Source organism: Tympanuchus pallidicinctus, unplaced genomic scaffold (assembly GCF_026119805.1).
Source record: "Tympanuchus pallidicinctus isolate F22 unplaced genomic scaffold, pur_lepc_1.0 scaffold15, whole genome shotgun sequence".
NCBI classification, from domain to species: Eukaryota; Metazoa; Chordata; class Aves; order Galliformes; family Phasianidae; genus Tympanuchus; species Tympanuchus pallidicinctus.
Genome location: NW_026294669.1, coordinates 8,660,248 through 8,675,073, shown reverse-complemented (window position 1 = coordinate 8,675,073; position 14,826 = coordinate 8,660,248). Strand labels below are relative to the sequence as shown.

Sequence of the window (14,826 nt, the reverse complement as noted above, 5' to 3'; positions counted from 1 at the left end):
GCTGGGGTTCTGCAGCTGAAGCATTGGCTCAGGATGGTCAAAGCTGGGAAAGGAAAAAGCGAGGAGGGAAAGGGACAAAGTGAGGGGAGCTGAGAGGCAGGCAGGAGAGCAGAGACAGCCCAGTGATCTCTGGTGCATGAGGGATGCGGGAAGCGGGCTTTGGCTGAACATGTGGACCATCTCGGTGATCATCTTCGGCATTTCAGCTGTTCTGGTAGGTGCTTGGAGCTATTTATTCCTGATTGCATGGAATAATGTTGAATGAATAAATGCACCTCTATCCCATGAAGTCGCCGTGTCTTTCCTTTAAAGGTCTGTGTGTAAGCTGGGATTTATTTTTTTTTATTCTTGTTTCTGCTGCTTCCCACACTAATTGACAGCATTCAGACAGCCAGATGCTGGCTGCCTCTGTTTCCCCAGATGTACAAAGGGGAAAGTGTTACTGCTGTGGTAAACTCAGGAGGGAATCTCCTCAGGGGAAATGCCCACCATTGCTAATGCCTCCCCTGATTGGGGCTGAAGGAATATCAAATGATATTTGCCCCACACACGTTGGATTTTCCTTTTGGCGTTTCCCATTTTCTGGGAATTAATGTGCAGATTGCTGCTGTGCTCCAGTCACCCAACGCCATCAGAAACACAGCTGAACCTAGAGTGTCATCTCTGAGTGCTGTTCAGGTGCTTTCCAATTCTGAAAAGCACAGAAAATTGAGTCTAAAATCTGTCCACCCAGTTGTGAGAAGTTAGGAGACAAACCCCCAGTCCGTATAAAGAATCACTGCTGCATTGGCAAAATAGCTCTTTGTCCCAGCAGGGAGCTGCCTCGCTCTCTGATAAAACCTGCCTAGATGTTTTAATTGCATTGGAAATGCAGTCTGCATTGCTTTCATTGTGTTTTGTACTAAAACATCAACTGTGCTGGTTTTCTTGCCATTTGGGTTTCTTATTTTTAGGTACCACCAAAAGGCTCTGTAAATGGATGTCTTTATTCAGGGTGCTGCTGAGAGCACCTCCTTCAGCTCGCTCTCTTTCCAGTCCTTCAGAATACAAATTTTGTTTATGGCATACAGCCTTGCATCCTTTGTTTTCCCTTAAGCCACTTGTGAAGCTTGGACCACTTATTTTCAAATTAAACTGTATGGAAATTCAGTGGATGCAAATAATCTTTGTATTAAATAGCATTTAGATCCACTCCTTCACAGGTTAAGAAATGCACTTTGAACATTGAGTTAGAACAACTATTTCTGCTTGGAATGGATTTTATGTGATTAGATTTCTTTTGGCATCTTAAATTTTCTTTGATGAAATAAGAAGTGTAGCTAACATGATGACTAACATTTGTTTTACATGTGCTTATACTGCAACGAGCCACCCTCATGGAGACCAAGCCAGTTCTGTTGATCTTTTTAAATGTTCAACACTTCAACACTATGTTTTTTAACATATTTCCAAGGTAGCTTCTGGAAATAATGCAACAGAAGTCAGCTTCAGGATTGAACAGTTGCATTTGTTCTAGTGTGTGATGAAAACATTAATTGCTTTACTATTGGTAAACAAATGTTCAGCAACAGAGAGTGATAAATAATGTTTAAATCATCTGTCAGTGCTTAGAAATGATCGAATTCAGCCTTCAGCCAACAACAGAAACAGCTAAATGCAGTTACATTTCCTTGGATGTGTTACTCCATTTGGACGTCTCTCGTTTTTTTCCAGGATCGAAGGGATTTAATGCTTTTAAATCCTGGTACCAGAGAACAGTTTATTTAACCTGAATTCTTTGCACAAACAATTCAAGAAAATTCATTTCATTATGCAAAAAAAAAAAGATTTATTTTAGTTTTATTTATTTCATAGCTCACAAGGAGCTATGCAATTTGTCATAATGGGAACCTGGGTGTAGCCAATATTTTCATTGTTTAAAATGATGGAAACAGCCAAAAGTGGTGCAAGTAGATTTTCCTGCTCACTGGGGACCAAGCAGGTCTGTTACAAATGGGAATCAGGCTATCATGTTGTGTAGGAGGATTTGTTATCATTGAGCATACTGCAAGGTGAAATCTTGTCCTGGGATCTTGTCCTAAAAATCACCTTACAATGATTTTCAATACATGCCATTTTAATGGCAGATAGCTGTTTTGTACATTAATTTTGGCTCAGCTGCATGTAACATAAACTGCACATTCAGTGACTACATCAGGACTGAGTTAAGACTTATTTTAACCCTTCCTTGTGAGAAAGGAGGATGGGGAAGGAGGTCTGTGAAAGAATGAGCTCAGGATGATTTACAATCAGTTCTCTTGCAAGAAATCTCAGTGAAGTGCTGCTGTTGGCTTCGCTCCTACAGTTCCATGATCGGTGGCAGGGGAACAGGCTTGGGTGGCCTGCAGCCAGTGGACATATTTGGGCTGGTTGTGCAAGTGAATGTCACCTAGGAAAATGAACTGTGAAGGTCTGTGATTTAACACTGCCAGAAGTGGCTGATTAAGTACTCCAGGAAAGTCCAGCAGTGCCCTGAATGTTTCTGCAGTCCTTACGAGGATCACCTTGCTCAGGCACTTTGTTTAGCAGAGTAACAGGCTCATTTCTCTCAATAACAACGTCAACAAATGGGAGAAAGCAGGAACTGAGTCTGTACTTGCCTACTGCTATCAGAAAAGAGCAGACTTAATTAAGAAAATTGACTGCATTTCAAGGAAATATTGCCCACAACCAATTGACTGCATCAGATGGAGAGTAGGAGCATAAGGAAGGCAAGCCTTGCTAAGTATGTTTTAAGAGGAAAAGTAATTCTGCTGCTTTATGTTTTCAGATCAGGGCTGTCCCTCCTGTCTGCGACCTCCTGAGTGTCTTGAAAAAGGAGGAAGAAAACTGTGCTGAGATTTTGTCCCTGGAGGCAAGGAACAGGACGCCTGAAAACGATCTCCTAAGCTCAGGTGAAGGTGGGTGAATGTGCAAGGTGAAAGCTGTTCTCGAGTCGGGTGGGTAGCTCAATACCCCCATATTCCTCCAATAGGAGGCACACAAGCAGTTATTTAAGCTTGCCTGTGATTGGAGAGTTAGCTCTGGCAGCAGCTGGGTCGGCAGCCCCAGGTAGCACTCAGGATCAGGATGGAGGCAACAGATGTTGTGTCTGATTAGCCATCACTGCTGGGGGTGGGTTTGTGTCATCCATAATCTTGCAGACTGAACTGATCCCTAATGACTTCTGTAGACCATGAGGTGGCAAGATCCTCATCAGCACGAGAAGTGACGGTGCTCCATGAGTGGTGCTCTGTGAAGGGTTTGGAGCAAGACATGAGGCTTTTGCTTAGTTTCAAAGCCTTCCTCTCTAGCTGAGGGTGTTAAGACACATGATAGTTTCGCTGTTGCCTGGCCCACAGGCAGGACTCAAAGGGAAGATCTATTGCATATTTTTTAGCTTTCATTTTTCTCTGTGTTATCCATCCCTGTGATCCACGCTGACTGATGGGTGTGAGCTCTGCCTTGGGGCGTGATGATAGTGGAGTACTCAGAGGAGCTTGGCAGATATTCCAAAATGCAGATCTGTCTCATTGCATATAAAAGAGACTTAATCTAGTTTTCAGTTGTATCCAAATCTTAAGCATCCTCTTCGGTATTTCAATACAGGAGACCACTGCCCTCTGTGCCCCCTCCCTAGATCCACACAGAAAGAAGCTAAATGAACAGGACTGTGTTAAATCTATGAGAATGTGTTTCCAATGGCCATCAAAATAGCTCTTTAAACTGTTGTGCAAAGGGGACAAAACAGGGCACTGTGGTGTGAGTTCAGGGCTACCCATGTAGCAGAAAGAATTGAACTGAAAATGGGCAGAGTGACTCAGCCCGTGTATGTCACCGTAACTCTGCAAACACACCTTCTCCTGGCAGAGAAACTCCCCCAAAATAAACAAGGACAGGGTACACAGCTGTCCTCACGTAATGGTTTCTGAAGAGAGAGCACAGGAATTTCCTTCTGCTGGTCTTTATTCAATGAGGGTCTGTTACCTTGGTGAATTATAAAATAATGGTTTTATTACAGGAAATAATGCTTTTAGTCTGCAGATTTCTTCATCCTTTAATTATCTGCATGTCTGAGTTCTGCGTGGAGATAATCCTGCAGGACTTTAATCTAAAGAAGAAGAACAAAGCTCTGTCCTCAGTGTACCACGCAGGGAAAGAGAGCAGCTTTGCCCGGTATAATTCTGAAGCTGTTTAAACTCTTTGTCAGGTTGTGCTTCTTTGTGTTTACACAAGGATTATGCAAAGAAAACATCAGGCTGATTCAAAGTGGGAGCTTTAGAAAAGTTGAAATGTGATCTAAATGTTTCACCTCTGCTTTCCTTTATCTTTCCAGCACCATTCAATAGTTCCCAAACTGGGAGGACAGGGAGCAGAGGAGGGCCTCATGTAAGGCTCAACACAGCCCAGTTTGCTCTGTGTCTGGCTCTCAGAGACCAGAATGGGATGCTGGGGTTGGTCTGAAACCAGAAGGACCTGCTCTGTCCCATCCAGTTCTCAACAGCACTCAGAAGGACTCGCTCTATCTCACTCAGCAGAGCATCCCTGTTACCATAGCTTCTTTAGCCCTTGGGTGATGCTGCACGGTGCTTTACTGAGGGAGGTGGTATGGTGCTTCATTTCTGGGAGATGCTGCATGATGTTTCATTGGTGTGTAATGTTGTATGGTGTCTCATTGCTGGGAGAAGTTCCATGGCGTGTTGTTGTTGCCCCCAGGCAGATGTGCTGGGATGTGGGATAACATGAGCTGCTGGCCTTCGTCTGCTGTGGGATACACTGTCAGTGCTCACTGCCCCAAATTCTTCCAGATGCTGACTGGGAAACAAGGTAACACTAAAAGTACACTGAGTGTTTTTTGTTCAATGTGGTGTTGAGAGAGATGTCACCCTCAGATCTGAACTTGAAGGAAATTCTGTCCTTTTCAAGCCGGATGGCCATCTAGCAGCTCCATTTCCATCACTAAGCTAAAGGTGAGAAAGTAGTAAGATGTTGCAAGAGTTTGTTTTTCTTAGTCAGTCAAAGAAAAGTGGAGGAAATAAATGCTGTCATGTAAAGCAACTTTTTCACTTAATTTCTTAAGGGAAGGGAGCTTTCTTCAGTCAGTCTGTCTTTTCTTCCAAATTACTCTGGCTGGTCTCAACAAAGCTTGATGAGAGCGAAAGTTCGCACAGCATTAAGTTTATGCAAGCTTTGGCAGAAACAACCAGCCAGGTAGGGGGAAAGGTCCTCTTTTGTGCCTCCCTCAAGAGGAAATCTGCTCTGGGGTTCACCTATTAGCTGTGACAGTCTCCATGCAAAGAAGTGACAAAAGTGCACAGAACTCAGGTTTCATGATCCCCATGGCTCACCAAACTCCTTGCTCAAAAAGATGGGCTCAAGCAACTATTTTTTTTTTTTTAATGTATTTTTCAGTTAGAAACCAAGTGAAATTTATTCTCAGTACAGTACAGTACAGTAATCGCAAGCCAGTAAGTAGTAGTTTCTACCTGCTTTCTGCTCATTTCTGCTTTTGAACAATGTCTGAGAAATGTGCTTCCATTTCTCTCTGTGAGTTAATGATTCGAATCAGGAGAGGTCGGCTTTAGTTATAGAATGTGAATTAATGAGGTCCAGTGCTTACAGAAAAGCAGGCATTGATTTTGTGGAAGGAGAAACAGGAGACAACATATCAGATTGTCTAATAAGGATTAGATAACTAGGAGGATAAGCATTTAGCACTCTAAATAAAATCAGGCACAAACTGTTTGCATCGAAAGAAATACCACGCTGCTTTCTGTACATACAGACAGCAGCTACCCACTGAATCCTGTCATCTTGCATAGGGACAGAGGAAACACGATACAAAGTCACAGCCTTCTCTCGGGCACAAATCTCCAGCACAGCAATACTGAGCCTTAAATGTGTACAGTGCAATCCGTGCTGGTGCAGCCACTAGAGGGATCCGCTCCCTGCCTCTGCCCAAGCAGCCTGAATCGGCTTGGGAGGAAAACAGGAATTTGGACATCCAAAGGTCAAAGCTACATGTTAAATGAGCATTGCATTATCTTGGAGACAGATAGGCTAACAGCTTTAAACTTTAGTTGCTCTCCTGACTGAGAAGCTGAGAGCTGAGCTACTTCTGATAAGCATTAATCAAAGTGACAGCATTCAAAACAGAACTTCTCCAAGCTGAGCAGTCCCAGCATTCTCATATAAGTTCTCCTGTCCCTTGCTCATCTTTGTGGCCCCATGAAGACAGAACAGTGGGGAGAGATGTTTGGGAGAGCTCTTTCTCTTGCTTTTGTTGTTGCTGTATAATGCAGCAGAATACAAAAAACCTGTTTGAAAACAATCCTGGCCTTTCCAGTGATCTTAAGCTGGAACAAGATGTTCATAAAAGCGAGTAGTAGTGTCAGTACTGACACAATAGTGCACTATTGTGTCAGTACTGACACACCCTGAGCTCTTCCCACATGGAGATCTCAGCATGTTTGCAGTGCTTTGCAGTTGTACAGAGGTGGGTTCAGAGCAAGTGAGGGCACGTTCTCAGGTCACCAGGATTAGTTAGGCAGCAGGAGCCCCTGACTGTCCTGACAGCCCCAGAAGGGCTCCAAAAAACATAAACCACTGTCAGACACCACTGTGTGCATATCTCCCTCTGTTCTCTGAACACTGCAGGGATGTTTTGCAGAAACTGGATGCCTCAGAGTCCCTGTGGCTAGTTGTGTACACAAAAATAGACTTTCAAAGTGTCTTCTGTCAAGATTTCCACTAAGAAGGGCTGCCGATTTCAGGTTTTCATTCCAAACAGCGGTGAAACAGGACACTGTAAAGGGTGTCTCCTATGGACAGATGAATGTGATTAGGACAGCAGGCAGTGGTGTTATGTCTTTGTGAAAGCTTCTCTTCAACCTGTAGCCTATACCTGCATGGAAGGGCCATTTTCTGCCAGTGAGATCATGAGATGTTTAGGGCAGGACTGCCTGCTTCCACAATTAGTGCAGGACATGAATGTGAGCACGTTCACACCTGTCCTGCTTAACCATGTGCATCTTGGTGGCTCAAGTCACACTTGACTTGGGGAGTTGGATGCCCAAATAGGTGAGAAAACTGCCCTGTACAGACATCTGTCTGAAAATGAGATGAATTCCGTGAAAGCCTCTTTTTCTCCATGGACTGGGAAGACACGAAGGACTCAATGAACCTAAGTGTTTTCCTTTCAGAAGTCTAACTTAACTGAGTTAGCCTAGCCTCTGATTTCCATTAAGTGCAAGATGATGCCTGGATTTGACAGTGAGGGCAAGCTTTTTGCTTTCCATTTAAATCCTATCAATAAAAAGTGTGCTGGTCTAACATTTTGCATTCTTTTCAGACTGTGACAAAACATGGTGCAAACCTGAGTTGGGAACATCTGAGTAATTTGTATGGAGTATGAATCCATGATTGAACAAATCGTATGTTTGCTGATCTTGGAACGCTGGCCAAGAAACACCAGATGTACTGAACAGTATTATTTATGTTGCAATTAATAAAAACACATCCATCACAGTCATCTCTGAGTTGGCAAACAATATTATGACCCACACAAACACACTGGGCAAGTATCAACATAATCAGCTCAGCTGCATTTCACCTCCAGCTATGCAGAGCTCACTGCCTGGGGAGAAAGTGTTCCATTGCTCTTGGAGCAACCCTACTCGTTTGTGATTGACTAACAAAGGTACAATTTAAAATGGTTACACCTGGTTTTGCCTTTTTTTGTTGTTAACATACAGGTTTTGTGTATCGAAACTGCACCAGCGAAGGTTGGTCCCATCCATATCCAAGACCAGATATTGCTTGTGGCTACAATGTCAATGACACAACAAACGAGGCGAGAGTGAGTCTGAGTGCCTGTGATCTAGCATTGCTTCTTTAGAGCCCTGGGGGAGGGACGTGCTCAATCTGATAAATAGAGACTGAATAATGTGATTTACCCCAGGCAGGGTTGTGTATAGGTTTTCTTCAGCACAAATGTTTCTTCAAAGGCTCGCTGAGATTAAAACTTCAGCAGCTGATTTTACAAGAAAATCTACTTGTTAAGAAACAAGGGCAGCCTTCTCTTGCTACAGGCTGATTTCTAACAGATGATCAAAGGTGAAGATGAGAATATCTGTGCCCCTGCAGCGTTCCTATTTCATGACCCTGAAGACCATGTACACCGTTGGGTACTGCACCTCCCTGGTGACGCTGACAATTGCCTTGGTGGTCCTGGCCTCTTTAAGGTGAGGAGAAGCATCACTGGTTGGGTTTGATCAGGACCTCTGGTCACCTCAGCAAACACAGACACTTCTGGTGTCTTTCACAGCAAGTTAAACATTATAAATATTTCTGAAAAGCTTCACATAAATCAGTGATAGGAATGAGCTGAGTTCTGTTTCTCCAAAAAATGTGAGAGATTTTCTTCATATTATGTTCTTCTGCCTTCTCCAAAATGTAGCTGAACATAGTTTGCAGGCTGAGGTTTGCACCACTTCCATGATAAGATTTTGCCATGTGTCAGTGTCCCTGGGCAGGCTCTCTTTCCTCCTGCTGCTCTTCTCCTCACTGGAGACTAAAACTTTGCTCTAAACACCGCTCTGTTGACTTCTGGGAAAGCATTGCATGTTTACAGCAGTGACCTGACAGACAGCTTATCTTAATGCATCTTTATAACCTGGAATTTGCACTTTAGTCCTTATTCAGTGACCAGTACGCTAGACCAAGCGTATTGGCATGAAATCCTAGTTCTTCTAGCAATGTTTGCCTTTTTTTAGTACCTGAGTGGAGCAGATGTGACTTTAGCTTTTTAAGGCCTTCTTTAGGGTGTCCTTCTTTGGAAATGCACAAATCTTCTTTCCAGAGACAAAAAAAGCTGTGTTTTAATATCTCGGCTCAGCATTAAAAAACTGACATGCATTGTCTAGGAATATTATTTCATAGGAATGTTACTTCATAGGAGTTCTGTCTTTGTTACAGGAGACTTCGCTGTACAAGGAACTACATCCACATGCATCTCTTCACATCGTTCATTTTGCGAGCCTCATCAAATTTCATCAAAGATAATGTTTTGTTTTCCTCTGAAGACACAAACTACTGTGAGGCATACACGGTAACCCTCTGCCTTCCAGCTTGCTCCATGCTTCAGCCTCCCAGCAGGATCTCATCTGTAGTTAGCATGCAGGGAAGGAAATCTCTGTCCTAGCTTTCTATTTATCATACTGAGAGAGGTATGAGGATGATAAAGGAGCCCAAGCTGGAGCAAACACACAGAAACTCAGGCGTGCTTTCTCATGGCTACAGATGCCCATTTGCAGGTATCTACGATCCCAGCAAGTATTGGAGCAGAGGGCATCCAAGTTGCTCAGAAGTAGATGTCTGCATTCATCTGCTGGCCAGCAGTGACTGGTGTCCACAGAAGGCACCCAGTGTTCAGTACATGGACACAGAGGCACCTAAATATGGCTGCCAAGGCCTGTAAACATGAGATAAACCTGGGTGGAGATTCTTACATGAATCATAGATCCTGGTAAATGGTGCTCAGAGGGAAAATAGGAGAACACATTAAATATTGCTGACTTGTACTACAGTTTGAGAGCTGTTAATAAGATGCAAGTTTGCAGCCTCAGGTTCTGGAAAAGAACCACATAAATTTGGAAACGTTTTTTTTGCTCTTCTTTTAATTGGCAACAAAATATCTTGAAGATATTTGGGATCAGGGCCCTGGAAAACATGTTCAATGCTTTAAACTCTCTTGAAAACAGATACAAATGACAGAAAAAGTTAATTACCCTCTGTTTCCTCAGGCTGGCTGTAAGCTTACCATGGTCTTCTTTCAGTATTGCATCATGTCTAACTACAGCTGGCTCCTTGTGGAGGGACTGTACCTCCACTCTCTCCTGGTCATTTCCTTCTTCTCAGAAAAGAAGTTCCTTTGGTGGTTCATCAGCCTTGGATGGGGTAATGGTTCTCCTTTTAGTAAGAATAATTGTCAATCTTTTCTGCCTTTGGGATGGATTTGTGGAGCAGTGACTGGCTTTTTCAATTGCAGGTGCCCCAACTGTCTTTGTTGCTGCTTGGGCAACTGCAAGACAGCTCAGTGAAAATATTGGGTAAGCTGCTTGGAAAGGGCCAAGTTGTGCAGATTGCTGTGGGGATTTCCTGCTCATTCCACACCACTGGCAGCCAAGCAAATCAATTGCCACTTAATTGTGGTGCACAACTGGATCCAAGCACAGGGGAAGAGGAAAAGTCCGGCTAAGCAAGCTGAGAGACTCAAATTTCATTTGAGCATTTTTAGGGGTGGGAGATGACTTTCAAGTATGTATTCATCTTGTAAAGTTTGAAACATCTGCACTTGATCAGTGAAGCTTTGTTCTTTTCTCCCTTGCAAAGTTTTGGAAAGTTTTGAAGCAGGAAAAACATCCTGCTTTAAGAGCAGGATATACTTCTTGTCCAGTGCAGGTGGACAGTTTTCTGCTTTCCCAAAAAAGCTGTACCAGATAGGTGGGAACAGGAAATTCATATTGTAGAAGAGGAAGTAGGGACCTACCCGAAGTGCAATACAGACCAAATCCCTTTGAAAACAGACCAATGTTTTGATAACCGAATGCACCTTCTCTTCTATTTTTGCAGGTGTTGGGACATTAACACAAATGCCAATACCTGGTGGATCATTAGAGGCCCTGTAGTTCTGTCTATTTTTGTAAGTCTTTTCTGGAACAAGCACATTCAAACTGTATTTTCAAATATTGTCAAGTTAGACATCATCTACTCAACATACTTCAGAAGTGTGTTAATGAACCAGTCTTAGACATGTGCCTGAACTGGTGTGACACTTGAATTACTGCTTAAGCAACTTCTGCACAGCAGGTATTAGTCAATGACCAATGCCCTGAAGCCAAGTTGCAAGGGAACGCTAGAGCGTCCTCCCAAGAAGCAAGAGCCTGAAGATCAGGTTTCCACATCCTGTTGATTTCATATGAACTTGGCTGGCTTGTAGAAGCTTGTTTTGGACTGTTTCAAGGAAGGCTTTGGAGGAGAAACCGAGATGCTATACATTTCAGTACAATAGCTTTTCTGTCTCCTGGTCACTGCCCCTCTTAGCAAAGCCAAAAACAACTTGCCTGACACGATCATTAACTTTTGTTTTCAGCAATGAAAGCAGCTCACAGGTTTCACACTCTGTATGTCAGTAGACAGCAATTAAACTGTTAAGGCATTACTCACTGAAATGAGATATAGGCATTGAAAATCAGTGTGAACCGGCTGGGTGAAAGGCAGAGCTGATGTAAAGAACACTTTGGCACAAATAATACTTTACGTCTATAGTGTGAGCAATTGCTTGTGCTCACCTTTGTAGCTTCGGGTACCGAGGCCCTGGAACAGCTGCTTGGAGATAGTTGTTCATCCAAGTGTGGTGCCCTGGGGGTCTGCAATGATTCATGTAAAGCTGCAGTAGAGGAAGGTGAGAGCTGCTAGTCTAGCAGCCTTCTGGCACTCCAAGCCAGAACCCAGAGGTTTGTGGAGGTTTCCATGTTGCCAGCAGGCGCCATTATGTTTTCAAAACATAAACTGCAACACTTGCACATTCACAGAAACCCAAGTCAGAGGTGGTGGGTTCAGCCCTGCGCTCATTTACCACTAAGCAGTCCTTTCACCCTCACAAAAGCTGCGGAGCACACAGGGATTCAGGGTCACGAAGCCCTGGCATTCATTTTTCCTAATAACTGCAAGGTGAAACCCCAGTCCTCGTTCATCTCTGAGAGTTCACCTCCATCTCCTCGAAGCCCTAATCTGCCTCAGGCGGAGCCATCTGCATGCTCCTGCCTGCTCACCTAGCAGAGGCTTTTCTCAAGCCCATAAGCCACATAGGCAAACAAACAGCCAGACCTTGAGAATTCAGATCTAATCTCTTTATTCCTCTCGGCACACGGTCCTTAGCAGTTCAAAGGGCAGAAAATCAACACTGATAAGCTCCTTTGTGCTCCCTGACTAATGAGTGTTACTGCGCTGCTCACTGGCAATTCCTTCCAGGGGGAATCCTCCTATTCCCAGCAGATTTTCATCAGTAAAAAGCTGATACGGCTGAGATCTGATCTTCTGAGTTTCAAAAAAAAAAAAAAAAAAAACACCAACAAACAACACCACAGAATCCTCAGGCCTGAACCCCATTTATCTCAACACCCCCACTGTATTTCCCTGCCTTTCCTTCGTGGACACAGCTAGCAAACACTAGGGAAGCCTCTAGAGGCCGGGAAGGCTGGGAGACGTGAGACAGGGATGGACACAGTGACAGCTATTAATTCTACATGTCAGCCCCAGCCCCTCCATTCTCCCTGCTCAACTACAACCCAGTGGCTCTGCTGAGGCCTGGCAGCTGCATTTGTAGTCATGGGACATTACTGTTGGCTTGATTTTTTAGTAATGTCTTTCATTTTCTTCTATTTCTTTTTTTTCCTCCAGGTTAATTTCATTCTCTTTGTCGACATTTTAAGGATCTTGATGAGGAAGCTCAGCTCACCTGAAGGACGGAGCAGCGATTTCAACCAGTACAAGTTAGTGCTGCACACTGCGACTTTACACCATGTCAGCCCTCCTTGGCTCCTTCTGCCCCTTCTACACCAGCTTTCCCCTTTGTTTCTGCTCTCAGGAGACTTGCCAAGTCAACACTTCTCCTCATCCCACTCTTTGGGGTTCACTACATCATCTTTGCTTTCTTCCCTGAAGACGCAAGTAGTGGCACAATGGAAATCCAGCTGTTTTTTGAGTTGGCTCTTGGATCATTCCAGGTAATATTTGACATGCTACTCTTTTTAAGGCAGTAAGAGGAATAACATGAAGCTCTGCACAGAACAGAGCCCTAGTGGCAACAACAAGCTGCCTAATTTCCTTTCAGATATCTCCTCCAAATTTAAAAGCGGAAACTGCAGTTCTAATTCTGTGACCACAGTTCTTTTTATCTTTCAGGGTTTTGTCGTGGCTGTACTTTATTGTTTTCTTAACGGTGAGGTGAGTTTTGTATAAATAACATTCTTTTCTGTTGCTCAAGTATATCTCATGAATTAGTAGGATATGTTCCCCCATGAGTTACACATTTTATTTGAGGATTTTCTTCCCAGATACTTAACATCACCCCCGAAATGCCTCCCAGGCAAACCTAGATCATCATATGCCAGATGCAAACTTCACTGCTTAACTACTGCAGCCCTTTCCTAAACCAGATGGCATTATTACCATCTGGCAGTACAGGATGGCAGTACTACCCCACACACTGTCACACTGAAAATCAGAGCCCAGTCCTCATGTACGATGTCATCATCTGTCATACCATGTGTTTTCTCTGCTTGAACCTTGGGGAAGGAATTCAGAAAAAGCTGTATCAGGTCTAGATTTATTAGGACTCTCACAAAGCAAAGCCTTCAGAAGATGACTGTTGCCTTTGTTGATGCATAATTCCCAGCTCCTGGTGCTGGTAGAGGCAGGGGAAAATGTCATCCAGATCTGGGAGATCCCGAGGTTATTGGAGGGGAATTGAAAAACCAAACTGTTAGTGTCTAGAAGGTCGGAAGGAAAAGTCTCTTTGAAAGGAACGAGGGCTTGAAAATGCTTTGAATGGTGCTTTAACAGGGTTTCAGAAAAAGTGGTTCAGAAAAGATAATCTGCACTTATTTTTTACCCTTAGTGTCAAAACGTCCTGTTTTGTAAATAATACAAGAATCCTTGACAAATCCAAACCAGACACTTAACTAAGGCCAGCTAGTCTCGGTAAACAGCTTCACCAATAATTAAACAGAAAAACAGGTTGACAGAAAATCACGTATCTACAGCAGCGCTATCTCCAGAAGTGACAAGACACAGGCCCTGCCCTCGTTCCTTAAATGCGGCTTACATAAACAAATCCAGACCTTGCCAAAGGTGACAGTCTCTCCCTTTTCTGTTACACTGCTCTTCTTGGTGCAGGGCTCCAAGGTAAACCAGCCAAACCAAGCATTTTGTGGTCTTTCTACCTAGGTTCAGCTGGAAGTTCAGAGAAAATGGAGACAGTGGCACTTAAGCAAACACCTGCGTCAGCAGCTCAGCACCTCAGCGAGTAACGGAGGAAGCGGCCTAACTCAAGAGATGCAGGTGACCAAAGTGAGTCCACCAAAGGACAGGAAGGCAACTCCCCAAAGATCAAGCATGCTTTAACACTGCATTCTTAAGGGACACCTCCATGCTCAGATACATGTGGTTAAACCTCATGGACTGTGCTGGGAGCCTTGTGTATATATCCCACAGTGCGACTTGGCTGTAGAACAGCACTTCTTGAAGCACATCTGTTCATCTATATCCTGTGTAGCACCAGAGTTACTTTGCAAGGCAAAATGGGCCAAAACGTTATTCTCTTATTTGGGTTTCTGACCATAATCATTTATGTTTCTGTCCATACTGATATTTTTAAGTTGCTATTTGTACCTTAAATGTAGCTCCTCGTTTTCTGTGTGGCTCCCTTCCAATCCTAGGCCAGGCTGGTGGGTTTCAGATGTTTTGCCCTTCTTCCGCTGTTGAAGCTAGAAAGATATTCAGCTTTGCAAGATGGTAGTTACAAATCATTCTTTGATAAAGCCCATGGGTTTGATATGCAAGCCAATTCACACCTAGAATTTACCAGGGTCCCAAGTCCTTCAGTTGTGGTGGACAGTGACAGACACAGTGAATACAAACCACAGTCAGGCTTTTGCTTCAGCTGTGACTGCATGTGCATTGCGTGGGTACATTCCAGTGATGGAGTTTTCTTCCTTTGTCTAACAATGGAGATCTTGAAAATAA

General features: G+C 43.7%; 1 protein-coding gene across 5 annotated transcripts; it reads left to right on the top strand.

Moving 5' to 3' along the window:
- On the top strand, nt 1-14,826 carry SCTR (secretin receptor). 5 transcript variants are annotated; one of them, XM_052675833.1, is made up of 13 exons: nt 8-214; nt 2,810-2,939; nt 4,735-4,845; nt 7,773-7,876; nt 8,164-8,261; nt 8,995-9,127; nt 9,855-9,975; nt 10,067-10,127; nt 10,651-10,720; nt 12,481-12,572; nt 12,668-12,806; nt 12,985-13,026; nt 14,029-14,826. In XM_052675833.1, the coding sequence occupies exons 1-13, from the start codon at nt 137-139 to the stop codon at nt 14,203-14,205; spliced, it is 1,356 nt and encodes a 451-aa protein (XP_052531793.1). In that variant the 5' UTR covers nt 8-136; the 3' UTR covers nt 14,206-14,826. The 5 variants fall into 5 exon arrangements, 4 of the variants coding, with proteins under 4 accessions (XP_052531793.1, XP_052531791.1, XP_052531794.1 ...); XM_052675831.1 differs by having other exon boundaries at nt 11-214; nt 9,822-9,975; XM_052675834.1 differs by lacking the exon at nt 8-214 and adding an exon at nt 2,381-2,449 and having other exon boundaries at nt 9,822-9,975.

Bases quoted from the DNA above. Each gene is read 5' to 3' on its own strand.
- SCTR (XM_052675831.1), top strand. From the start codon at position 137: ATGAGGGATGCGGGAAGCGGGCTTTGGCTGAACATGTGGACCATCTCG. The intron at 4,846-7,772 runs GTAACACTAAAA...GTTAACATACAG, and splicing joins GATGCTGACTGGGAAACAAG to GTTTTGTGTATCGAAACTGC. The intron at 10,128-10,650 runs GTAAGCTGCTTG...CTATTTTTGCAG, and splicing joins CAGCTCAGTGAAAATATTGG to GTGTTGGGACATTAACACAA.